Below are 24,484 nucleotides of genomic sequence, written 5' to 3'. Positions count from 1 at the left end.
CTCAAAGATGCGCTTCATGTCTTATTTTCTAGGGAGGTCTTATTTTTCTGTGTTCTGTTCGTCGGGCATGCTTCCAAACAAAAACTTTGCTATGTCTTACTTTCGGGGGATGCCTTATATTTCGCACTTCAGCAAAACCTCTACTACGTCTTATTTTTAGGGGATGTCTTATATTCGGGGAAACAGGGTATTTTAGATAAACTCTTTGCCAGAATTTCACCCACTCTCCATTCATCTCCTCTTTGGCATTCACACAGACACAAAACCTGTTCGACTGCACAAACACATCAGTCAAACCCGCACCAACACAGGCAACTGACGGGTGCTTCCTTGAGGACTAATCTTAACAAAAGCCTTTGTAAACAAGCAAAAGGCACCCCTCTCTTGCCTGCACCCCGACACACAACACCGTCTCTGGCCGAGAGAGATGCCAATATGGAGCTTCGGCCTACCCACACACAGTGGCGTGTCAACATCTACAAATAAACATGGAAGGACATAATGAGGTGAAATGGAGGTGATATGAAGGAGGCTGAAGGGAAGGGGTTGTGGAGCAGCCTAAGGCAACTACAATATCCAGTTGTAGTTCTGCTGCCTTTGAAATTGGGAAAAACGCACAAAATGGTTGCGCTCGTAGCAGGTATGGCCAAGTCACGGGGTGGTATACTAGAACGGGGAAGCGCTGCCAAAGACACTGAGGAGAATGTAAGCAAGAAACCTTATCCACAGTTGGCAGTTGCACTCAAAAGTCAACACAGCCATGGTGAGCAGAACACAGGACTGGTATGTTTATCCTGCACCTGGCAACTTGGGCCTAGGACAACCAAGGAAGCTTATCAGCAGAGAAACCTTCGCCACCATTTTGATTCTGGGCAGCAATATCATCATGGCACCTGTGCCAAAGGTGTGCTGAGCTTAATGAAAACCTGGCCAAGGCATCTCTGACACAGGAAGGGACCCAAAGGCACCTGGTGGGCCACTGCGAGTAGCAGAGTGCTGGACTAGATGGACTCTGGTCTGATCCAGCAGGCTAGTTCTTATGTTCTTATGTTCTTATGACTTCTTCAGAGTCCTTTCTCAGTTTAGTGCATGTGAGAGCTTTGGAGCCCAAGGTTTGATTTGGGCAGCATATTCTATCCAGCTTCATTACCCGAGGCTCAAAGCAACACCCTGCCATCTGCTGTCTTAGAGGGTAGATTCAAGAAAATCCCCTATGAACAGAGGCTCTGAGGTTGCTCCTTGGAAGAAGTCGATCCGCTAGAACTTTAGTTGCTTTAGTGCCCTCTATATGACAAGCTTAGAGAAGAAATCCTGAATGGGCTGGAAAAGTCAATAAATGGAAACTGAACTGTTTGCTGTTGGGTAAGGACCAAAGAGTTTCCAGTGATGTAGGCCAGTTTTGTATTTTAGTAAACAAATACAGGAGAGCAGGTGGACAGGAGACCCTTAATTCCTATAGAGCAGGGGTAGGGAACCTTTAACACTCCAAGAGCCATTTGGACCCGTTTTCCACGGGAAAAGAAAACACTTGGAGCTGCAAATAATTTTTGACATTTAAAATAAATATAACACTGTATATATTGGGGTTTTTTACCTTTTACTCCACTCATTCTGAGAAGCGCATGGATGCGTCCGCCCTGCTGCCTGCAGGGCGGGCAAGGATGGGGCCAGCGGCTCGGCCTCGCCAGCCGCCGGGAAAGTGTCCGCCCCACTCCAACGGGGCAGGCGAGAGGGGAAGCCCGCGGTGTGGCCCAGCCAGCCACGGGCAGTTGGTGCGCCCACCCTGCTGCCTGCAGGGTGGGCAAGGATGGTGCCAGCAGCTCGGCTCGTGGAGCCACAGTGCAAGGGCAGAAGAGCCGCATGCAACTCTCGAGCCGCAGGTTCCCTACCCCTGCTATAGAAGAATGTTAAAATAAGCTTTATGTTGTATTTTAACTTTCTTATCCCTTCGTTTGTAAATAATCTGGGATTCGGCTATTATGAATTGTTGTTTTACTGGCTGTTAACCATAAATAAACTAACTAACAGCTCCATTACCCATCGGAAGATGGAGTTACTCACAGAAGTCAAGTAGGGGGATGGCGTCCCTGAAGCCGGAAGCCCAAAGCCGGACGTCGGCTGGAGGGAAAGTCCGGAAGAAGAAGGGGAGGAGGCACTGCCAAGCTGGGGACTTCGTTTTCTGTAGGCAAAGAAATTTGTGGATGAAAGTTGGCCACGAGAGCACATCAACAAGCCATTGAGACCGTATCCATGACCTCCTATACAGATCGACTCATGATGCCAATGGAGTTGTGTTGGGTGTGCATTATAATGCATGAAAAGCAAAGCAACCATTTTTGCTTCTGTATAGGATCACCCTGCGGCCCGTCTTTGAAATGGTCATGCTATGCCATGCGGGAAAACGGCACAGGGTCCTTTCTGCCTCCTAACCAAGAGGGCAGCCATTTTGAATGCAGGCTGAAATTAAGCCAAAGAGAAGGATTCTACCCCATCAATCTACATCAGCCTAATAAAATAACCTTAGCTTGTGGTCAGGGGTAGCCATCTTGGGCACTGGGCCTTATCCGCCAACTTGCAGGCCAACGCTTACCCCCTCACCTCTTTAAAGATGGCTGCTCTGCTCCTTTGGGCATCTCTCCATCACTGTTGTCAGAGGAGGCTGTTGCTTCAGAATCTGAAACAGAAATTTATTTCAGTCAGAAAATTCTTTCTGTCAGAAAATTCTTTCAGATTTGTACACCACGCTTCTGCCAATGAACGTTTTTTGCGCTGTCAAGTCACAGCTGACTAATGGCGACCTATACAGTTTTCAAAGCAAGAGTTGTTCAGAGGTGGTTTCCCATTGCCGATCTCTACCTCACAATCCTGATATCCCTTGAAGGTTTCCAATCCAAATACTAAACGGGGTCAGCCCTGCTTAGCCTCTGAAACCTGACGAGATCAGGCTAGCCTGAGGCGTTCCAAATCAGGGCCTGCTGAGGAATACCATGAGGGTTATTTCACGAGACAGAGGCCCCTTCCGCACATGCAGAATAACGCACTTTCAATCCACTTTGGAGCTGGATTTTACTGTGCGAAATAGCAAAATCCATTTGCAAACAATTGTGGAAGTGGATTGAAAGAGCATTATTCTGCATGCGCGGAAGAGGCCAGATCTAGGCTGCTGAGGGTAGGGTGCAAAATGAGATTACTCAAATGAGCTTTCAGTCTGAGTGGAATTCTGAACTCGTGTTTTCCTAACTGAAACCCAAGAAACTCTCTCTGGACTTCCTGGAGCCCTCCAGTCTGATCTGTCTCTGCCCTAAAAAAACCAGGACGAACATAAACCATCCCTTCAAAATCTAAACGACCAAAAATTTCTACCACCACACTTCCTTAACCTGTACCTTGTTCTGGCAGAATTGTGACGCTGACCATACTAAATAATGCTGCTGCAAACTTCAGAACAACTCCTTATCCAAATCTCCTGGTAATGGAGTAGTGGGTCCTGAATCACTGTTTGGACACAGTGGTTAACAGTGGTTAACCAGCTAAAAGTAAACAGCAGCAGTGGCGTAGTGGCTAAGAGCAGTGGCTAAGAGCAGGTGCACTCTGATCTGGAGGAACCGGGTTTGATTCCCAGCTCTGTCGCTTGAGTTGTGGAGGCTTATCTGGGGAATTCAGAGTAGCCTGTACACTCCCACACACGCCAGCTGGGTGACCTTGGGCTAGTCACAGCTTCTCGGAGCTCTCTCGGCCCCACCTAATTCTTCTTACAGGCGTTTGTTGTGAGGGGGGAAGGGCAAGGAGATTGTCAGCCCCTTTGAGTCTCCTACAGGAGAGAAAGGGGGGATATAAATCCAAACTCTCCTTCTTCTTCAAATGGAAACTCGGCCTTGAAAACGCTGAGGTAATAATGCTGGCTGGGAAGGCAACTTCGGACAGAGTTCAACTGACCTTTGCTGACTCGGTTACAAGCGTTGGGGTCATACTGGATTCAGCTTTATTACTGGGAAAGCAAGTTAATGCAGCCGCAGAACAGGATTTCTTCCAACTCAGCCTACCTCATAAGATGGCCTTGATACGCCTGACTCGGATCCATGCCACAGCAACACTGAGGCTAGACTACTTCAATGCATTTCACGTCGGTCTCCTTTCCCCTCAAAATCAACTCAGAAATGCCAACTGGTCCAGAATGCTGCAGCTCAACTATTAGCGGGAGCTAGACAGGGTATGCACCTGGACTTGGACTACCTGGACCTGGACTACCTGGACCAGGTATGCACCTGGACTACCAATTACCTAGCTCCCATTCTACAGACACTCTGTTGGTTACCCATTTGTTACTGAGTTCAGTCTAAGGTATTGGCTGTCACATATAAAGCCCTTCATAGTTTTGGCCCCTCCCACTTCATAGAATCATAGAGTTGGAAGAGACCCCCAAGAGCCATCAAGTCCAGCCCCCTGCAATGCAGGAACACATAATCCAAGCACTCCTGACAGATGGCCATCCAACCTCTCTTTCAAAACCTCCAAAGAAGGAGACTCCACCACACTCCAAGGTAGTGCATTCCACTGTCGAACAGCCCTCACTGCCAGGAAGTTTTTCCGGGTGTTTAGGTGGAATCTCTTCACCTTGAACCCATGACTCCTGGTCCTGGTCTCTGGAGCAACAGAAAACAAGCTTGCTCCCTCACCAACATGACATCCCTTCAAATAGCTAAACACAGCTATCATGTCACCTCTTCATCTTCTCTTCACCACACTAAACATCCCCAGCTCCCTAAGTCTCTCCTTGAAGGGCATGGATTCCAGACCTTTTACCATTTTGGTTGCCCTCCTCTGTTCCAGCTTGTCAATATCCTTCTTGAATTGCAATGCCCAGAACTGTTCACAATATTCCAGATGAGGTCTAACCAATGCAGAATAGAGAGGTACAATTACATGCCTCGATCTAGACACTATACTCCTATTGATACAGCCCAGAATCGCATTGGCTGTCTTGGCCGCCGCATATTTAGGGAAGTACTCTCTCCTTATCTTCTGCCTGGATGACAACTGCTTATATCAGTGGCTTTTTCAGGCCTGCTGTTTAGCTAGATTACAACATTCCAGGCAGAGGTGGGATCCAGCAGGTTCTCACAGGTTCCCGAGAGTAGGTTACTAATTATTTGTGCGTGCCAAGAGGGGGTTACTAATTGGTGATTTTGCCTTAGTTACGCCCCTCCTCTCAGCAGTAGCTGCAGAAACTCGAAGCAGTCTAGATCCCCAGGGAGGTGCACGTGCGTGGCAGCAATATAAGTGAGTGCATTCGTTTCCTGCCTCTCAAGTGGGATCATGGCGCAGCGGCTGCGTCCTTGCCACAGCCCCGCCCAGGAATGCCCCGCCCCGGAATGCCCGGCCACGCCCCCGTTGTGCCCCGCCCAGCCCCATTGGCGCTATGCCACAGTTTGAATCCCACCACCATGGGAACCTGTTACTTAAATATTTGGATCCCACCACTGATTCCAGGTGCCATGCACTGTACATAACAAATATCAGAAAATATCTTCTGACATTCCTACTCAGAATCCCTGCTGTCATTCCCAGCTGGAAAAACGGTCAGTGAAGTCCTGAAATTATAACCACTTCCCTATGGACCCTACTCTCCTGACCTATTCCATATACAAGGACTGGTACGGGAGGGATCTGCTACCCCAAATATGTGTGAGCCTCAAATTACCCGAAGATTCTTCATCCACATTCTCATATTGCAGCAGGCGATCAAGTAGAAAACTAGAGGGAAGAAACAGGCAGAAGCAGAAGAGATTATACTAACTCCAATCCAGCAATTCTATTTCTGACAAGAACACATTATAAAACTCACAGCCCTTCGGAAGGTGCCCCAGCTACTCTCGAAATTTTGATCCATAGTCCTAAATCTTTGAAGACAAGATGAAGGAGAGGGGGAGCACCCTGCACATGTTCAGAGACACTTTTTCTTTATTTTCGTGCACCTCGTCTTGCTATTTTGGAATCAGAGGCTCATTCCGCACATGCAGAATAATGCACTTTCAAACTGCTTTCAGTGCTCTTTGAAGCTGTGCGGAATGGCAAAATCCACTTGCAAACAGTTGTGAAATTGGTTTGAAAACGCATTATTTTGCGTGTGCGGAAGGGGCCAGAGATTCCGGGGCTGGGTGGCTTTGGCCAAACCGAATCCTGTCCCTTCACATCTGCACTGTCCCCAACTCAGCCCTCCCCTCCATTACAGAATTGCTACCTTTTTTTCTGAATGGGATCCTGTACTTTGGAGGCGGCCTGTTTCCAGCATAAACAAATCAGATCTTTTTTCACCAGCTTAAGATGTAAAAGTGAAAGAAAGGCCTGTTGTATTCCTTCTAGTCATGCACTTGTAAAAGACAGAGGAATCTTGCCGGGGAATAAAAAGATGGGGAGTCTTCTTCTGATCTATCACTCTGGAACATTTTACAGTTCCAGGCCCCTCACCCAGCTCCCCCCCCCCTCCCCAATTTGCTCCTCCCTTCAGCCCACCTTTTATCACGTGACACTTTCAAAAGTTTCCTCTGTGCTTTTCTCAGCTCTTCTTGGAAACATTCTTGCTCCTGAGAAGTAACAACAGAGAGTCAGTGAGAGCCAGAGAGTCACCCCACCCAATCGGTCTGTTCCAGCCACCGTGCCCCACATAGCCAGTTCCAGGGGGCGAATATAAGGCAAATTGTCAGCAACAGTGAGTTAAAAGCACTTTACATACATTCTTGAGAGGCAGTGTAGTATAGTGGAGAACCGGGTTTGATTCCCCACTCCTCCACCTGAGTGGCGGTGGCTTATCTGGTGAACCAGATGTGTTTCTGCACTCCTACATTCCTGCTGGGTGACCTTAGGCTAGTCACAGTTCTTCAGAACTCTCTGAAGAACTCCCCACCTACCTCACAAGGTGTTTGTTGTGGGGAGAGGAAGGGAAAGGAGCTTGTAAGGCACTTTGAGAGAGGTGATATACAAATCCAAACTCTTGTTCTTCTTCCTACAACAGCCCTGGTAGGTAGGCCAACAGCATCCCGTATTTTACACACAAAAGGCCTCTTTACAGCCAACAGTAGGTTGGTGCAGATGCAAAGTTTGGCCTGGGCCAGCTTAAATGAGGCTGTTGTCTACAGATCCTATGAATGTTCTCCAGGGATCTCATCCCACTTGGGTCAGGGGCGCTGCAATCCCATCTTGGCTCTGCTGAGGGCATCAAGCAGCCTGGCTCCGGTGGTTTTAATTCAACTCCAATGTAAACTTGAATGTGCAGTAATAACAACCTTTGGAAATGGCAGAACCGGCAGCGATAAGCTTCCCCATCTTCCCACAACACAGACTTGATACAACACAGAGCGGAGAGCCCCTTTAACCCAAGAGTGTCCCTTTTGTGGGGGGGAAGACACTTGGAATTACAAACTTTTTAACTTGGCACAGATCCCCCGTTTCCTCAACCTCACCTGCCTCTAAAACACCCACGTTCCTCCTGCTGTCCCCTACCCTCAACACAACAACAACAAAAAGGTACTATGGTTGCCAGGGGTGGCTTGAGAAATTACTGGAGACGTCAGGGCAAAACCTGAGGAGAGCAGGGAGGTCAGCAGGGGTGTGAGGCCATACAGTGTCTCCCCCTCCCCCTCCCCAGCTGCCATGTCCTTCAGGGCATCGATCTCTGCAGTTTGGAGATCAGCTGTAATGCTGGGAGAACTCCAGGCCCCTCCTGGAAGCTGGCAACCCTCCCCAGCACACACCGAGCCACCCTCCTCTTCCTCCTTACATAGATCAGGAACTTGAGCCTCCGTTTCAGGGCCCTGTAGCGCCTCTTGTAGCCCCCACCTCCAGGATCAGGCTCCCCCGCCCCATTCATGCCCAGTCGAGGAGTCGTTGGGGACAGGAACCCAGACACAACGAGGAAGCCAGGTGGCGGGAAAGGACTACAGCTCCCAGCATGCCCCGGGAAGGGGGCGGGACCAAGGTGAGGCAGAGCCAAACTACGACTCCCGACATGCAACGGAAGAACGGAGGGAGGACTGAGGCTGCTATGGCCAGCAGATGGCAATCCTAGCAGAATAACTTTGCAACAGCTTTGTCGGTGACTGCAAATCCCTGCAAGGACAGTAGTCGTGTTGGTTTGTTGCAGCCATAAAAGAAGCGTGAGGTTGCTGCCTTTAAAAAAAAAATTGAGCTATGCATTGTTCAAAATCCAAGATGCATAGTTCTGGGTTACACAGAACTCTTTCTCGGGCTGCATGTTCAAGGTTTCGACCAACTTCTGGGTGTGAGCATGATGTTCAAACCGGTTGATTCTTGCCTGCAGAACTCCTTGGGTTTTAAAACGGGGAGGAATCCTACCTGGTTGAACACTTTTACATACAAATGATGGGGAAAAAAACAGTGGTATAATGTAAAACAAACCAAAGGAGTCCTGTAATAAGCAGTCCTTTTAAAAACAGCCCCGGTGCGCTCATAGTTCTTTAATAGTATTGAGGCAGATCAGTAGTTTTCTCCCAAGTAATTCAAAGGAAGTCACAATAATAATTTGTAAGCTTCTGTGATCTAAACGTTGAATAAAATATTGATTTGCAAGCTCCTATGGACCAGTAATGTGACTTTTTTGTTCCCATTCGTGTGTTTTCATATTGTCTCCGTGTTAAGCAGCCCCCAGTTCATCTTTCCATGCTAGGGAAACATCTTTGAATAGCCCACCTGCGGCTCTCCAGATGTTCATGGACTACAAATCCCATCACCCCCTGCCAGCATGGCCATGCTGGCAGGGGCTGATGGGATTTGTAGTCCATAAACATCCGGAGAGCCGCAGGTTGCAGACCCCTGGCCCACACAATCTCCCCCCACCCCAGTGCCTGAAATCCCCAAAGACTACATCTCCCATGATTCGAGTGCCTGAAAGCCCCTAAGAACTACATTTCCCATTATTAAAAACGAGCAAGACAGCTTCCTTCCTATTGGTTCCCTTCCCAGCACCAAGCAACGGGGGGAGGGGGGGAAAATCGCAGGTTGCCTTAACCGCCGGGATTGGAGCAAGACTACATTGACCATCATGTAGCGAGAGTTTTGCTTTGGGACTACCTTTCCCATGCGCCCTTGCGGAGGAGGAGGAGGAGGAAGACTCTGGCCTTGAAGGACTCCGGTGGCGGGAAAGCGAGGCAGCCCTGGCAGAGCGTGGAGCAGAGCATGGAGCAATTCGTCCAGGGTCTTTTCCAGGGGAGCCCAGACCTCAGGTGGGGGAGCCCGGACCCCTGGGTGCCCCCTTGTGAGCTGGGTGGCACCGGGACGGGCTGGCACCCTGCAGCCCTATATTCTGTGCATGGCTTAATTTGAGGTTGCTGGTGATTTTTGTAGGGCAGCGACCAGGCTCAGTGGCTGACAAGCCACGTGTGACTCTTCTGAGCACAGTTTCCCCTATGCCCACCTGCCATATATTCCAGGAAAGTGGACAAGGGCATTGCCCAGTAGGGCTTGTGGCTGGTAGATAGTTGCCAGAGAAAGCAAAGGAGGAGGGGAGAAATCTACGAATACTGAAGGGCACAAAGTGCATGGCACCAGAGGTTGCAAGACATGTATTTGCAGCTAATAATGCACCAGAGGTTGCAAGACATGTATTTGCAGCTAATAATGGGAATCACCTACCGGAATGAGGGCAGAGTCAAGAAAATCCCCTATGAATAGAGGCTCTGTGGTTACTCCCTGGAAGAAGTGGATTTCCTTGAACACAAGTTGCTTAAGTGCCCTCAATATGATCAGCTTAGAGACAAAATCTTGGGGTCTAACTTGTCTGAATGGGCTGGAAAAGATAATAAATGGAAATTGAACTATTTGTTGTCGGGTGAGGACCAAAGAATTTCCAATAACGTAGCGCTGTTTTGTGTTTTAGCAAATAAATATAGGTGGATAGGAGACCATCCGTTCTTTTAGAGGAATGTTGAAATAAGTTATATTCTGTATTGTAACTTTTTGCCTTTTTGTGAAGGTTTGGGATTTGGCCTTTTGTTCATTGTTGTGTTGCTGGTTGTTAACTGTAAATAAACATTCATTCATTCACCTACCGGAAAATTCAAAAACGTTCAGTAAAGCTATTGCAAAAGATGCAAAATCAAACAAGTGGTGTGGGCATCAACATTTCCAAATGTCCAGCCAAAAAAATACAAAAGCATATAGCATAAATTGTTCTTGTAAGAATGACAGGACAATTGTAAACTTCGTAATACAGTACGCTTATAATGAACAGAATTCAAGCATGGAATCAGAATAGTATCGTGATGGTACACTGGCTAATTTCGCTGTTTGATGCCTCTTCTGATTTGGAACTATCAGCCCAATTGAATAAGTTATCCTGTATGAACTACAAATAATATAAGGCAATGAAGCCACAGGTTCAAGTTAGTATATGTAGCCCGGAAGGCAATAAGGCCTTTCTGATTATTATAAATTTTCAGTATGACGTGATTTACAATTATTCTGGTATTACTAACAAGAGCAATTTATACTATGTGCTACTTTGGTGAGTTTTAAAATTGCAACTGTATACTTAAGAGTAGTATCTGATATTATTACAAGATTATATTGTATTCAGCAGTGGCGTAGGAGGGTAAGAGCTCGTGTATCTAATCTGGAGGAACCGGGTTTGATTCCCAGCTCTGCCGCCTGAGCTGTGGAGGCTTATCTGGGGAATTCAGGTTAGCCTGTGCACTCCCACACACGCCAGCTGGGTGACCTTGGGCTAGTCACAGCTTCTCGGAGCTCTCTCAGCCCCGCCTACCTCACAGGGTGTTTGTTGTGAGAGGGGAAGGGCAAGGAGATTGTCAGCCCCTTTGAGTCTCCTGCAGGAGAGAAAGGGGGGATATAAATCCAAACCTCCTCCTTCTTCTTCTTCTTCTTCTTCATAACTTTATGCTATATTGTGTGTTTGTGGTGTGTGTGTCTGTGTGTTTAGTGGGCTTGCAGACACAGTACTGTATTTATAAGGCTCTTTCGTGTGTATGTTCAGTGCTGGTTAAACACTTCTAATTTAGGGGAACCCAGTGAATTCATGGCTTCCAAAACATCCTATCATTAACAGCCTTGACCAGGTCTTACCCACTGAGGGTCATGGCTTCCTTGAGTCAATCGATCCACCTCATATTGGGTTTCCCCTGCTGCCTTTGACTTTCCCTAGCCTTATTGTCTTTTCTGCTGCCTCTTGTCTTCTGATAAGGTGAGTAATGACTCTTTTGGTGGATGATAATTTTGAATATGGTTGTGTATGAGCTGCAGAGGGAGTACCATCGCAGTATGGCTTGGGTTAGTCTCCGAAGGCATTTCCAGTGGGAAATGGATAGCAAAAATGAAAGATGTAAGTAACAAGCCTTTATTGGCATAAAATAAACATACAAAATAAGCATACAAAATTTGCCCACTATTGCTCACAATTATAGACACTGGTACTAAAATACTAAATACTAAAATATATACATGGTCCTTCTGTAACTATAGGACATTCCTTCAGCTAAGTTGACTCACTTAAACGTCCTCGGATGCTGACAGAAGCTAGAAAAATTACTGCTGGCTGTATGTGGTCAAAATGAAAGATGTGATGCTGAATGGAACAGCCAGCCAGGCCTCACCCTGTTTCAGGGATTTTGGTGGAGAAGCGCTTTTGGATCAGAAGGTTAGGGGTTCAAGACCTCAAAAATGGTGGACTGTACAAGATGTATAATCTATAGAGGTATTGAGCTAAAAGGAATGGCTCCTGGGATTCCTTTGGCTCACGCCTGAGATGACAGTACACTGATTATAACTTTGGTTCCTGTACTTATTTGGTGGCGAAAGGTATGAATCAACTGTAAATGCCCGCATTGCCGTTTCTGTCCCATTGCAGCACCCTTACACACGCCATTGTGCAGAAGAAATATCTTGCCCATGTTGGGAAGGAGAATTTGACGAAAGAGGAGAAAGTTCAGCTCAAGCGGCTGATAGAGAAAGAACTGCTCCAGATTCAGGTACAAGCAGCAATTTGGGGGTGGGAAGACGGGTACTTCCTTTCAGGGAACAACTGGGGTAGAGAGGAAGTGTTACCCCAAATGCTGAGGTCTGCCCCTTTTAGAGTGTCAGACCCTGCTTAACAAGAGGAGGATAAAACAAGATATTTCCCACCTACCCTGTTTCCCCGAAAATAAGTCCTAGCATGATTTTTCGGGATGTTTGGAGGATGCTTGAAATATAAGCCCTACTCCAAAAATAAGCCCTAGTTACAGATTCCCCGGCACAGCTGATCTGGTCCCGTGGGGGGTGCAAAATCATGATAAAAGTAAGACATCCCCTGAAAATAAGCCCAAATGCATCTTTTGGAGCAAAAATTCATATAAGACCCTGTCTTATTTTCGGGGAAACATGGGTATGTATACATTAGGTTTTTCTCCTTCGAAATCCACAGGCGTCAAGAGTAAAGTTTAGCAAATTTTATTGAAAAGAATATAATAATAAACATACAAGCACACAAGTCAAATCACACAAGGGAATTCCTACAGGACTGTGTGAATTCTCTTGCTTGCTTTGATTAGTGTGCTTGTACATTGTAGATAGAGGGTGAGGGTATACGTTTGAAACAGGTAGGGATTGGGGGATTAAAGGATTTGGGGGAATAAAGGAGGAGTCCAGAAAAGTAAAGTTCAGCGCCGCAGAGGGCACACAGCACAAGTGAACTAGAGATAGGCTCAGAAGAACCCTGGGCACTGGCTGCAGAGTGGACAGCTAATTTATAGCCCTCTAGCAATGTTAAGAGAGTTAAATCTTGCTGGACAAAGCCTATTCAGAAGCTTATAGAAAATTAAAAGGTCAACTATTGGATAGAGAGTTCTCTACCCTAATCACCGCAGCCAAGAAAACGTGCTCCCCCCTGTATTTTTCTCTCCCATTTGAACGAGGCCACTTGGCACACTACCTGTATTGCTTAATAAACCCTGCTCAAAGGAGAGCCATAATGCTCACCAGGTTTAATGTTATGCCTTCTGCCTTGTTACACGGCAGATTTAATAAGCAAGAAAAGGCTAAAAGATTGTGCCCATGTAACGATGGCTCAGTTGAAACTCTGGCCCACCAATTACTACACTGTCTCAGATTCAAGGAAATCAGATCCAAGTATGTGAATCTTACTCCTTTACATTTGCCCCATCTCCCCGATTTAATTAGATTACACTACTTGTGGGACAATCCTGATCCTTCTCTCTGTATGATAGTGGCAGATTTTCTCCTGGAAATTACTAAACGCCAGTAGATTTCCTTCGACCTAACATTTATTTCCTGTATTGTATATGCTTTTTAAATCCGTTTTTTATTATGTTGTACTGTTGTCTATGCCAATAAAGGCTTGCTACGAAAGCTTGCTGGACAAAGGCAGCTTTTGTTATCTGGAGGAGAACAAGAGCTGGGCAGTTGAATTTGATGGTGGGAACTTATGCTTAATGTTCTAAGCTTGGAGTTGATTAGATTTTGGGGTGGGACTGATTCAATAACAGTTCCAGGAGAATGCGAATGCAAACGGGGAGTGGTCTTAACAAGAAGTTAATCAGAAATGTAGAAGATGGGATTAGTGTGTTGGACAACGACTATCAGGAAGGGTTGATGAAATCGTCATTTGTTTCACGGAGGCGAGTGAGCCGGGGCTGGAGTTGGGACCTGGCTAGTGGTGACACTGAGCAAAAGCCGGGATGGCTTCCGTCTCGGCACTGAATTCCTAGGCCACCTCTAAGGTTGGCAGGATAGGTAGAGACGCTGCTGTTCTCAAAACTGGTCGTCCACCCCCCACCCACCATGGGTCTGTCTGGGAACAGAAGGATAGCTCGTGCCATTCCCGAAGCCTAAAGAAAGCCCAAATATTCTGAGACCCGTCTCATCCAGCTCACTCTCTTTTTGAACTGTTACCATCCGGCAGACGATACAGGTCTATCAAAACTAGGACAAAGAGGCTTAGAGACAGCTTTTATTCTAGAGCTGTGGCTATGCTAAACTCAGCGGCTTCGTGTTGATGTGTTTGGGGCTGTGTAGGGATGGATGGAGGAAGGGGAAAGTGAGAATGGGGTATGAGTCTGGAATTGTGTGCATCGAGGAATGCTGCTGTAAAGTTCGTTGTGCATGCACAATGACAATAAATGCTTATGCTTATTTGTGGAAGGGAAAGTGATCTGAATATTGCTTTCACCCTGTCCTTGGTTGCAGATTGAAGATTCTGGCGACGAAGAGTCGTTGACTAAATTACAGCCTTCGACCAAATCTGGGGGCAAAAAGAGAACTTTCTGCCTCTCTGATAGCTCTGAAGATGAGGTAGAAAAGAAGCATGAACAGAAGAAGCGACGAACTGAGAAGGAGCTGGGTAAGTGGTGAGGGTGTGCGCCGTTCTCTCTTTTGTATACGCTGCTTGACGTGGTGAGCAAGAAGGCTGGTTTCTGCCATTCTTGGCAAACAGCAGGGGAACATTCCCTAAGGCAGTGGTGGCGAACCTATGGCACGGGTGCCAGAGGTGTCACTCAGAGCCCTCTCTGTGGGCACGCGTGCCCAGAGTTCGTCATGTGATAATACTGTAATTATTTCAGGGAGATTATTAGCATTAAACCTAAGACCTAATTTTGGGGAAGCAGTGTAGGTAACCTTGTTAAGTGCTGTTAAACCCTATTGATTTTCCTGGGAAGAACGAAAACGCGATCCTTTACCTGGGAGTAAGCTCGGTTGCTGACAATGGGGTTTGCTTCTGAGTAAACCCTCCTAGGGTCATGATTCACCCGTTCGAAGCATTGCACAGTTGCTTCAAAGCAAAGCCACTGACTACCACCAAGCTTACTCACGAGTAACCTGCGCCTTGGAGCCAACCGTTTTTTCTATACTAAAACCTCAGTATTCAGGTTGAATTACTGTGTTGGCACTTTGCGATAAATGAGTGGGTTTTGGGTTGCAGTTTGGGCACTCGGTCTCGAAAAGGTTCGCCACCACTGCCCTAAGGGCAGCTGTACTTCTGTTAATTGTCTTTATTTAGAAGAGGAGGAGGAGGAGGAGGAGAAGAGTTGGATTTATATTCTTCCTTTCTCTTTAAGGAGACTTAAAGGGGCTTACAAGCTCCTTCCTCTCCCCACACCTTGTGAGGCAGGTGGGGCAGCAAGAACTGTGACTAGCCCAAGGTCACCCAGCAGGAGTGTAGGAGTGCAGAGACACATCCGGTTCACCAGATAAGCCTCTGCCACTCAGGGGGAGGAGTGGGGAATCAAACCCAGTTCTCCAGATTAGAATCCACCTGCTCTTAACCACTTCGCCACGCTGGCAGAGAAAGACCCTTCTCTACTTCAGACCCTAGAAGAGCCAGCGTGGTATAGTGGTTAGGAGCGGCAGACTCTTAATTCGGAGAACCGGGTTTGATTCCCCACGCCTCCACATGAAGACGGCTGACCTGTGCCAGTTTCAGTTCTCTCAGAACTCTCTCAGCCCCAACTGCTTAACGAGGTGCCCGTTGTGGGGAGAGGAAGGGGTTTCGATTGTCATCTGCTTTGAGACTCCTTAAGGGAGAGTGCTTGCACTGCCATTCACACTGTCAGGAGTTCGAGCCCCCTGTGGGTCAGATATCCTGGCAGCTGGCTCAGGGTCAACTCAGCCATCCATCCATTCCTTGGTCGGTAAATGAGTACCTAGCACTTAGCTAGGGGGTAAAGAATAGCCGGGAAAAGCAATGGCAAACTACCCCACAAAAACGGCTTGCCTATGAAATCACTGCTTGCAGGGTCGAACACGATTGAAGGGGAAACTTTGCCTTTAAGGGAGAGAAAAGTGAGGTTAAAAACTAGCTCTTCTTCTAGAAAACTTAAGCCAGACAGTACGCCATCTGAAGCTAAAGGGACAGTCTTGTGTATGAGACGGAGAATGAATAATTTGTATACAAAGCTAGGAAGCAGATTGCCCGGGGGGGAAAAGAACAGCTACTGAGACAAGCAACGTTCTGCTGAAATCTGTCGGGTTTTTTTTACAATGCCATTTTGTTTTTTTCAAATGCCTGCATTTGGTGGAGGAACAAAATGCAAAAAGATTATTGCCTATCGTTAAAAGATAGCCTTCTATTTGCAAAGTTATTGATTTTTCAATTGGCAATAAAACACAGCCATTTATAAACCCTAAAATAATCAGATTCCATCTAATATGTCATTCCCAGTGTTACGGAGCCTTCCTAGGTAGCCCTACTTAAACAATTCATTAGCCATTTATTTTCCCAGTGAGGAAGCCTTCTTTTGTTAGATTTGAAGTTATTGCCCCTCTTTTAAGGATTCTGCTAAAGGACTCTTCTTTGATATATTTGATGTGTGATTTGCTTAATTCATTGGTAACCAATTAAGGCTGGAGATTAATAAAGCTACTGATCTATAAATCCGTAAGAGATAGCCGTGGTTGTAAGTAAACTATTGAATAAGGGATTGATTTGAACTCCCCAGGGCGGGGAAAAAGTCTGGGGAAGTTCTGTTTTTCCGGAGAGTATGGAACTATAATTAAACTCTCTACTACATCAAAAACTCCCTGTCCGTGGAAAGCAAATATGTCAAAAAACAAGGAAGGCATTGCCAACTCAGTTGTAATTTGAAGTCTCCTGAAAGATCCAGAACCTATATATCAGTGATGGCGAACCTATGGCACGGGTGCCAGAGGTGGCACTCAGAGTCCTCTCTGTGGGCACGCACACACAGAGTTCGTCGTCGTGGGGGGTGGAAAATCACACACACACACACACACACACACACACACACATCTAGGCTGGCCTGGGTCATTGAGCACGATGTGCGTGCACCGCGGTGAGCAGGAAAGACTCGGCTGGCGGGTCTGTGCTCCAGGTGGCTGCTGCCCGAGGGGCGGGGGCGCAGAGGAGGCAGAGATGCTAGAGAGGCACAGAGCGGTGCGCGCGGGACTTGCTGGAGGCTACAGCAGGCCGGCCCCTGCTCAAGCGGGTGAGGCGGAGGAAGAGGGAGCCAACCGGTTTTTTCTAAACTAAAACCTCAGTATTCAGGTTAAATTGCCGGGTTGGCACTTTGCGATAAATGAGTGGCGTTTGGGTTGTAATTTGGGCACTCGGTCTCAAAAAGGTTCGCCATCACTGCTATATATAATGAATATCTTACAAATTTCCTCCTTGAAATAATTAAAAGTAAATAATATCTTTGAATGACTTTTGCTTTTTTTAAATCTTATCGCTTGTAGGTTGTATTTTTCTTCATCTTCCTTCTATATTGTGTTATAAATTTATGCCAATAAAGGCTTAGGAATTAATGAATGAAACAAGGAAGGTAGCCTTATAATTCCATGGAGCCCCACTGCAGAACTGTCAGAGTCACTTACAGTTTTATCTAAGAAGAAGAAGAAGAAGAGTTTGGATTTATATCCCCCCTTTCTCTCCTGCAGGAGACTTAAAGGGGCTTACAATCTCCTTGCCCTTCCCCCCTCACAACAAACACCCTGTGAGGTAGGTGGGGCTGAGAGAGCTCCGAGAAGCTGTGACTAGCCCAAGGTCACCCAGCTGGCGTGTGTGGGGAGTGCCCAGGCTAATCTGAATTCCCCAGATAAGCCTCCACAGCTCAGGCGGCAGAGCGGGGAATCAAACCCGGTTCCTCCAGATTAGATACATGAGCTCTTAACCTCCTACGCCACTGCTGCGTAGGAGACAAGGAGAGACATTTCTGATACCCACATATCTCAGACAGTCAAGTATAATATGGGCAGGTGTCTCCACTTGATTCTTACAGTGTGGACAAACCCAATTCTGGAGAGGGATAGATAAATGCCGTCCCTTCGTAATCGTAGATGGTAGAGTATTACATCTGGCCCTTGTAATAATCCATGTCTGTTGGGGTTCAGTTCATAACTAAAAATATTTGGCTGGTCACCCTGTTAAGGTATTATTCCAAAAGAAAGGGGTGAACGTGATTTTTTTGCTCGCCTCAATAAGAGATGGTATTCCTGTTCTAAAAGTCGGCTTTTCAAAGTATCTTACTGGGTGGCAGCATACAGAGATCTTCAAATAATAAACCCAGAGAGAAAATTTTAGATTTAAGTAGTTGACACCGTTTAATAATGGCAGGTATTAAATTCCAAAGGTAAGTATGCTGCTTATCTCAAGGGCTATCTTGATTTTTTATTGTTTGTGTTTGTTTATTTATTAGAACTCAGTTCCGATGAAGAGGACTCCGGGATTGACTCCAAGAAGGCACAAGTCTGCCTTGGCCCAAAATATGCGGGGAAATCCTTGAGCTCTCCTGACCATGGAGATTCTGGGGCAGAAGGTCACGATGACGCATCAGGGAGCGAGGAGGAGAGCACGAAAAGCAACACCACACCATTGGTTTGCCTGTCCAGCAAGAGGCGGCAAGGCAGAGGAAAGGGGGAACAGTCAGGGAGTGAGTCAGAGGAGAGCAAAGGTGGGAAAGGAAGTGACGTTGAAGAAGAGGTCAGCACACCAAGGAAGGCAACCAGCGGCCAAACAGGAGAGTCGCAGGATAATTCTGAGCGGGACCATCAAGGCCGCAAGCTCCAGAAGAAGAAAGAGATGGACAGAGAACCTGGTAAGGTAGAGAAAGGTCCGTGCAGAAAAAAGGGTGCACAAAGTAGGGAAAGAGAGACGGACTCAGAAGAGGAAATGAAGCTATCCGAGCTGCGTAGAAAGAGGAGAACTGATCGGAGTAACAGTGAAAAGGAACGGGTCGGAGGGGATGGCTGGAAGGCTAAGATCGCAGGAGGCCCAAGAGGCCGGAGGGCTCAAGAGCAGAGCCAGAGCGAGGATGAACCTGACTGCGCTTCAGGGGAGAATCCGAAAATGCAGAGGAAGGTGAGTGGCTATAAACCCCGAATGAAAGATGCAAGCGTGGAGGAGTCGGAGAGCGATTCGGATGAGAGTGGGGGTAACGGCCGGACTAAGAAAGATGCACGCACGACCAAATCCCAGAGGGCAAGTGCGGAGGAATTGAAGTCAGACAGTGATGTGGAGGAGGAGGAGGAGGAGGTGATGAAGAAGGGGGTAAAAAAACAAGGAACGAGAAAGGCCCAGGTGAAGAGGACGAGCAGGAAAGAACTGGGGGGAAATCAGAACCGCCGGAATCCAATAAAGCCGCAAGGTGGACTCAAGCCCGCGAGAAGCTTGAACAGGAAACCATCAGGAAGTGCAGCAGGGGAAGAGAAGGGCTCGGGACGAAAAAAGAAGGCAACAAGGAACTCCAGCAGCCATGAAAGCGAGTCCCAGAGTGAGGAAGACCGGAAGGGGAAGGGGAAAAAGCCATCTGAGAAGATAGCCGTTGGCAGTAGTGACTCAGAAAGCAGCTCTGAAGAAACTGCGGGTGCGAATCAGAGACAAAGGAAGATGTCCGAAGAGAGGAAAGCGAACGAGGAGGTGTCTGGGAGTGAATCTAGCCAGGAGGAAGACGAGGCAGAAAAGAAAGGAGCTGAGAAGCCCCGGCGGGGAAGCGTCAGTGAAGTGGAATCAGAGAGCCACTCCGAAGACTCTGGCAGTGAGTCTGTGGGAAAGGTGAAAAACAAAAGTCAGTGGGCGAAAGCAACACCAAGGCCCAAAGGCAGAAGTCACAAGAAGGAAGGAATGAGCGAATCGGATGAGGAGGAAGAGCTCAGGAGCTCAGGAGAGGAAGATGGCTCTAGGCCTTCCAAACAAGGAAAGGTAAGATGGTTTGAGATTGATGGTTTCCAGAGTTTTATTTGCTCACATTCAGGCTTCTTCCGCACACGCAAAATAATGCGCTTTCAAACCACTTTCACAACTGTTTGCAAGTGGGTTTTGCTATTCCGCACAGCTTCAAAGAGCACTGAAAGCAGTTTGAAAGTGCATTATTCTGCATGTCCGGAATGAGCCTCAGAATGCCCCCCCCTCCCTGTGACGATGTATCCTTTCCGTGCAGGAACCAAACGTTTAAACGTTCCCCCTGATATTAAAATGTTCTGTAGATCTACAGAACTTGCGTGCCAGCAAGAGGTTACTAGGTCAACTCCCTCCTTCCTGGCAGATTAATTTTATAGGGAGTATTTTGTGAGCAGCAGTGGCGTAGGAGGTTAAGAGCTCGTGTATCTAATTTGGAGGAACCGGGTTTGATTCTCCGCTCTGCCGCCTGAGCTGTGGAGGCTTATCTGGGGAATTCAGATTAGCCTGTACACTTCCACACGCGCCAGCTGGGTGACCTTAGGCTAGTCACAGCTTCTCAGAGCTCTCTGAGCCCCACCCACCTCACAGGGTGTTTGTTGTGAGGGGGGAAGGGCAAGGAGATTGTAAGCCCCTTTGAGTCTCCTACAGGAGAGAAAGGGGGGATATAAATCCAAACTCTTCTTCTTCTCCTTCTAATGGGGACCGCTCAAAAGTCGGATTCTCCCGTCTGCGGTCAAATGTGGCTCAGCCCAGATTCAGGATGGCCACCTCAGTGTCAAAGACCAGGCTGAAAAGTTCTCTGGTTTTCATCGTTTGCCACCCCCAACTGTTGCAGGACAAAGGGCATCGTTCCACAAAGGGTGAGGACCACCCTTCAGTCCAGCGCCTGAAGCGCTACATCTGGGAGTGCGGGGTGCGCAGAAATTACAAGAAGCTGCTTATGGGATGCCGTTCCCGCAAAGCTCAGTTGGAAGTCTTGAAGCAGGAGCTGGAAAACCTGGGCCTGAAAGGTAAGCAGGTTAGGAGCAGCAGTGGCGTAGGAGGCTAAGAGCTCGTGAATCTAATCTGGAGGAACCGGGTTTGATTCCCCGCTCTGCCGCCTGAGCTGTGGAGGCTTATCTGGGGAATTCAGATTAGCCTGTATACTCCCACACACGCCAGCTGGGTGACCTTGGGCTAGTCACAGCTTCTCAGAGCTCTCTCAGCCCCACCTACCTCATAGGTTTGTTGTGAGGGGGGAAGGGCAAGGAGATTGTCAGCCCCTTTGAGTCTCCTGCAGGAGAGAAAGGGGGGATATAAATCCAAACTCTTCTTCTTCTTCTTCTTCTAAGCGGACAGTGGAGGGACTCAGATGGTGGCTTGGGGAGTGCTTTTTCCCCCCCAAGAGCGGTGCATAAATGGGGAAGGACCCAAAGGGAGCACACGAAGTTGCCTCATACTGACTCAAACGGGTCAAGAGGAGGGCAGCCAAAATGGTAAAAGGTCTGGAGCCCATGCCCAACGAGGAGAGACTTAGGGAGCTGGGGATGTTTGGTTTGGTGAAAAAAAGGTTAAGAGGGGACATGACAGCCATGTTGAGATATTTGAAGTGATATCATGTTGTTGGCGAGGGAGCTAGCTTGTTTTCTGCTGCTCCGGAGACGAGGACCAGGAGTCATGGGTTCAAGGTGAAGGAAAAGAGATTCCACCTGAACGTCAGGAAAAACCTTTTGACAGTCAGGGCTGTTCAGCAGTGGAATGCACTACTTCAGAGTGTGGTGGAGTCTCTTTCTTTGGAGGTTTTGAAAGAGAGGCTGGATGGCCATCTGTCAGGAGTGCTATGATTCTCTGATTTGCCTCATTCTGACTCAAACCAAGGGTCCATGTAGTTCTGTGCTACCTCGGCTCACTTCTTTCCCCTCAACTTTCCACAGGGACGCCCACTCTAGCCAAGTGCAAGGCTCTGAAGAAAAAGCGCGAAGAAGCTGCTGAAATGGCTTCACTCGATGTCAGCAACATTATAACGACAGAAGGTAGGGCGTGTGTGGTGGGAGGAGCCAAAGAGAAAGGATGGCATAAGGGGCCAGGAAGCAGTTAAGGCCAGGAATAGCTAGTTGTTTGTAGGTGGGTATAGTGCAGTGGTGGCAAACCTTTTCGAGACCGAGTGCCCAAATTTCAACCCAAAACCCAGTTATTTATCGCAAAGTGCCAACGCGGCAATTTAACCTGAATGCTGAGGTTTTCGTTTAGAAAAAACGGTTGGCTCCGAGGCGTGCGTTACTCGGGCGTAAGCTTGGTGGTAGTCATTAGCTTTGCTTTGAAGCAACTGTGCAACTCTTCCAACGGGTGAATCACGACCCTAGGAGGGTTTACTCAGAAGCAAGCCCCATTGCCAGCAACCGAGCTTACTCCCAGGTAAAGATCATGCTTTAGTTCTTCGCATGAAAATTAGTGGGGTTTGACAGCGCTTAACAGGGTTACCTGCACTGCTTCCCCAAAACTAGGTCTTAGGTTTAATGCTAATAATCGAGTCCAGTGGCCCAGGCCAGCCTAGATGTGTGGGGAGGGGCACTCTGTTTGCGCGTGCCCACAGAGAGGGCTCTGAGTGCCACCTCTGGCACCCGTGCCATAGGTTCGCCACCACTGGTATAGTGGTTAAGAGCGATTCTCTTCCCTTCCACATGAAGCTTTTCTCCTATCTTTCCCAAACCTGCTTTTTGGTGAATATTTGGGGAAGATTGCCATGAAACCTGGATGGCTGCCATATCGGGCAGAAACATTTGGATTTCCTTGCCCACGTGGCCACCGTTTTCAGTGACCTGCAAATATCATTTGCTCTGGTGGACTTTTTTAAAAGTTTGCAGTTGTGTAACTACAGGCACTTTCACACATGCAGAATAATCCACTTTCAGACCACTTTCAATGCACTTTGCAGCTGGATTTTTCTATGGGAAATAGCAAAATCCACTTGCGAACGATTGTGAAAGTGGATTTAAAAATGCATTATTCTGCATGTGCGATAGTGCCCTGTGTATCTGTGTGCTGTTACAATGTGTGTAACTGGGCTGAATTCCCAGCTTTTATTTTTTTAAAAATATATATATATTCGCTTTCATTAATGAGATATAAGGGGAAAGGCACCGAACAGGGTCACAGACTTGCTTGTTTCAAGAATGAAACTTGGGAATTTGAAAAACCTGTTGAATATGTTGTAATATTGTTCAGTTGCTGATTAAATTGGCAGCAAAGGGACGGGCGAGAAGGGTTGAGAAATGGCCATCTGGAAAAATCGTTGTCGCTGTCCCGTAGCATCAGGCCCGTCCCCTGTGGGGGAAATCACACCAGCGTGTCCATTCATGCAGCTCTTCTCTCTCCTTGCGCCTGTTTTCCATCCCTACAGGCCGCCCAAGACGTCGTAATGTCTGGAGTCTCTACAGCAAACCGGAGGAACCACCCGGATCCCCGGAGGAGTCACCCATCCGCCGTCCTGCAACGGACTGGTCCCGCCTTCGAGGGATCATCAGTTCAGACGACGAAAGCGATTGAGTGCAAGGCAGAGGGGAGGGCATCTAAGCTCTTATGACCCTAGCGTTGAGGAGAAGAAAGTGTTAAATTGGGAATTGTCCTTTGATGACCTGGAAGATGTTCTTAGCTCTCCTCTCTTGATACAGCAAGGGGAAAAGCTGAACACCTTTTAGTGTGGATTTCTGTCACCAGGGAGAAGGCATAAGTGGCTTATGTTGACCACAGAGATTGTTCCCCTTCTAGTGTCAGAAGCAGTGGGCAGAGTGAGGGGGTAAACTTGTTCCTTCAGATACCGCAAGTGCATAGTGCGTAACTATGCTTGGGTTGAAACATCAGTCAAGCAAACGATCTTCATCCTCACGGGAAAATTCTAGAGGAGTGGCATACATGTGTATATGTTCTGTAAATAGTTGTATTATTTTTCTGAGTTTTATCTTCTGTGTTCTTAATTAAGCATGAAGGAGAGTTATTTTCATTTCAGACATGAAGTTAAACCATGTGGCACACGAAAATGGCTGGACTTGCCCTTGAACATCTAGAGGGACAGAGTTAAACACCCCTGCTCTAAAGCAACCAATATTCTGGGACAAGGGCTGTTCCTTTCTGTGTCCTGAATGCCACCGCCACCCTCCCCCACTTTATTTTCGTTCATCCATTAAAGAATCTGATTCTGGAATGGACCCTATTCAGATGGAAACAGATGCACCTTTGTAATGGGAAGCATATATTGTAGTAAGTGTTGTGCTTTGTACGACTGAAATATTCTTTGTACAACTGAAATATTCTTTTTATATTTGTTAAATAAAGTCTTCTATTGGATTCCTGGAAATCTCATATTTCCTGTAGTTTAGCTTAGGACGGGTTTCTAGATCTCAATGAACAAATACTTCAGTCCACAGGGTGTTTCTGATGCATACATGCTTCTTTTATGTTCACACACAGTGGCCTGGGCGTTATTTCCATGTGGTGTTATCCCGTGCTGCAGGGGAATAGCGTGAATGATACCGCTTGGGTCTTTCCCATTAGCTAGGCACCAGATCTATCCAGTCAGCACCGCCTGTTTGTTCTTCAATACATATTTCTTCTCCAGTGTGAGATCACACCACAGCCATCTAGACGCATAGGTGAAGGGGCCATTTAGGGCCTTCATGGGTATTCCTCTAGCCCTCTCCCTTGGTTAATCCTCATTTGCTCAGAACTCTCTTTGTGTTCCTGCAGCATACTTCAGTAAGAAACTGAAAGATTGGGCTCTACACCAGCGTGGTGTAGTGGTTAAGAGAAGGGAGGTTCTAATCTAGAGAACCAGGTTTGATTTCCCACTCC

At 47.3% G+C, this 24,484-nt stretch overlaps 2 protein-coding genes across 2 annotated transcripts; one reads left to right on the top strand and one right to left on the bottom strand.

The window, feature by feature from the left end:
- Window positions 1-79: 79 nt before the first annotated feature.
- Window positions 80-7,935, bottom strand: INO80E (INO80 complex subunit E). The gene is made up of 6 exons (XM_048517842.1): window positions 7,778-7,935; window positions 6,514-6,584; window positions 5,702-5,754; window positions 2,599-2,674; window positions 1,903-2,179; window positions 80-1,461 (listed from the first exon to the last, which is right to left on the bottom strand). The coding sequence occupies exons 1-5, from the start codon at window positions 7,865-7,867 to the stop codon at window positions 1,993-1,995; spliced, it is 477 nt and encodes a 158-aa protein (XP_048373799.1). The 5' UTR covers window positions 7,868-7,935; the 3' UTR covers window positions 80-1,461; window positions 1,903-1,992.
- Window positions 7,936-9,003: 1,068 nt separating this feature from the next.
- HIRIP3 (HIRA interacting protein 3) lies at window positions 9,004-23,980 on the top strand. Its single transcript, XM_048517995.1, has 7 exons — window positions 9,004-9,239; window positions 11,876-11,996; window positions 14,212-14,365; window positions 18,177-19,678; window positions 20,493-20,667; window positions 21,571-21,669; window positions 23,037-23,980. Exons 1-7 carry the CDS (start codon window positions 9,193-9,195, stop codon window positions 23,180-23,182), a joined length of 2,244 nt encoding a protein of 747 aa, XP_048373952.1. The 5' UTR covers window positions 9,004-9,192; the 3' UTR covers window positions 23,183-23,980.
- Window positions 23,981-24,484: the final 504 nt, after the last annotated feature.

The sequence above is a fragment of the Sphaerodactylus townsendi genome, linkage group LG15 (genome assembly GCF_021028975.2).
Source record: "Sphaerodactylus townsendi isolate TG3544 linkage group LG15, MPM_Stown_v2.3, whole genome shotgun sequence".
Taxonomy (NCBI): Eukaryota; Metazoa; Chordata; class Lepidosauria; order Squamata; family Sphaerodactylidae; genus Sphaerodactylus; species Sphaerodactylus townsendi.
Note: the sequence above shows the minus strand (reverse complement) of the source record. Positions and strands in the feature narration are given on the sequence as shown.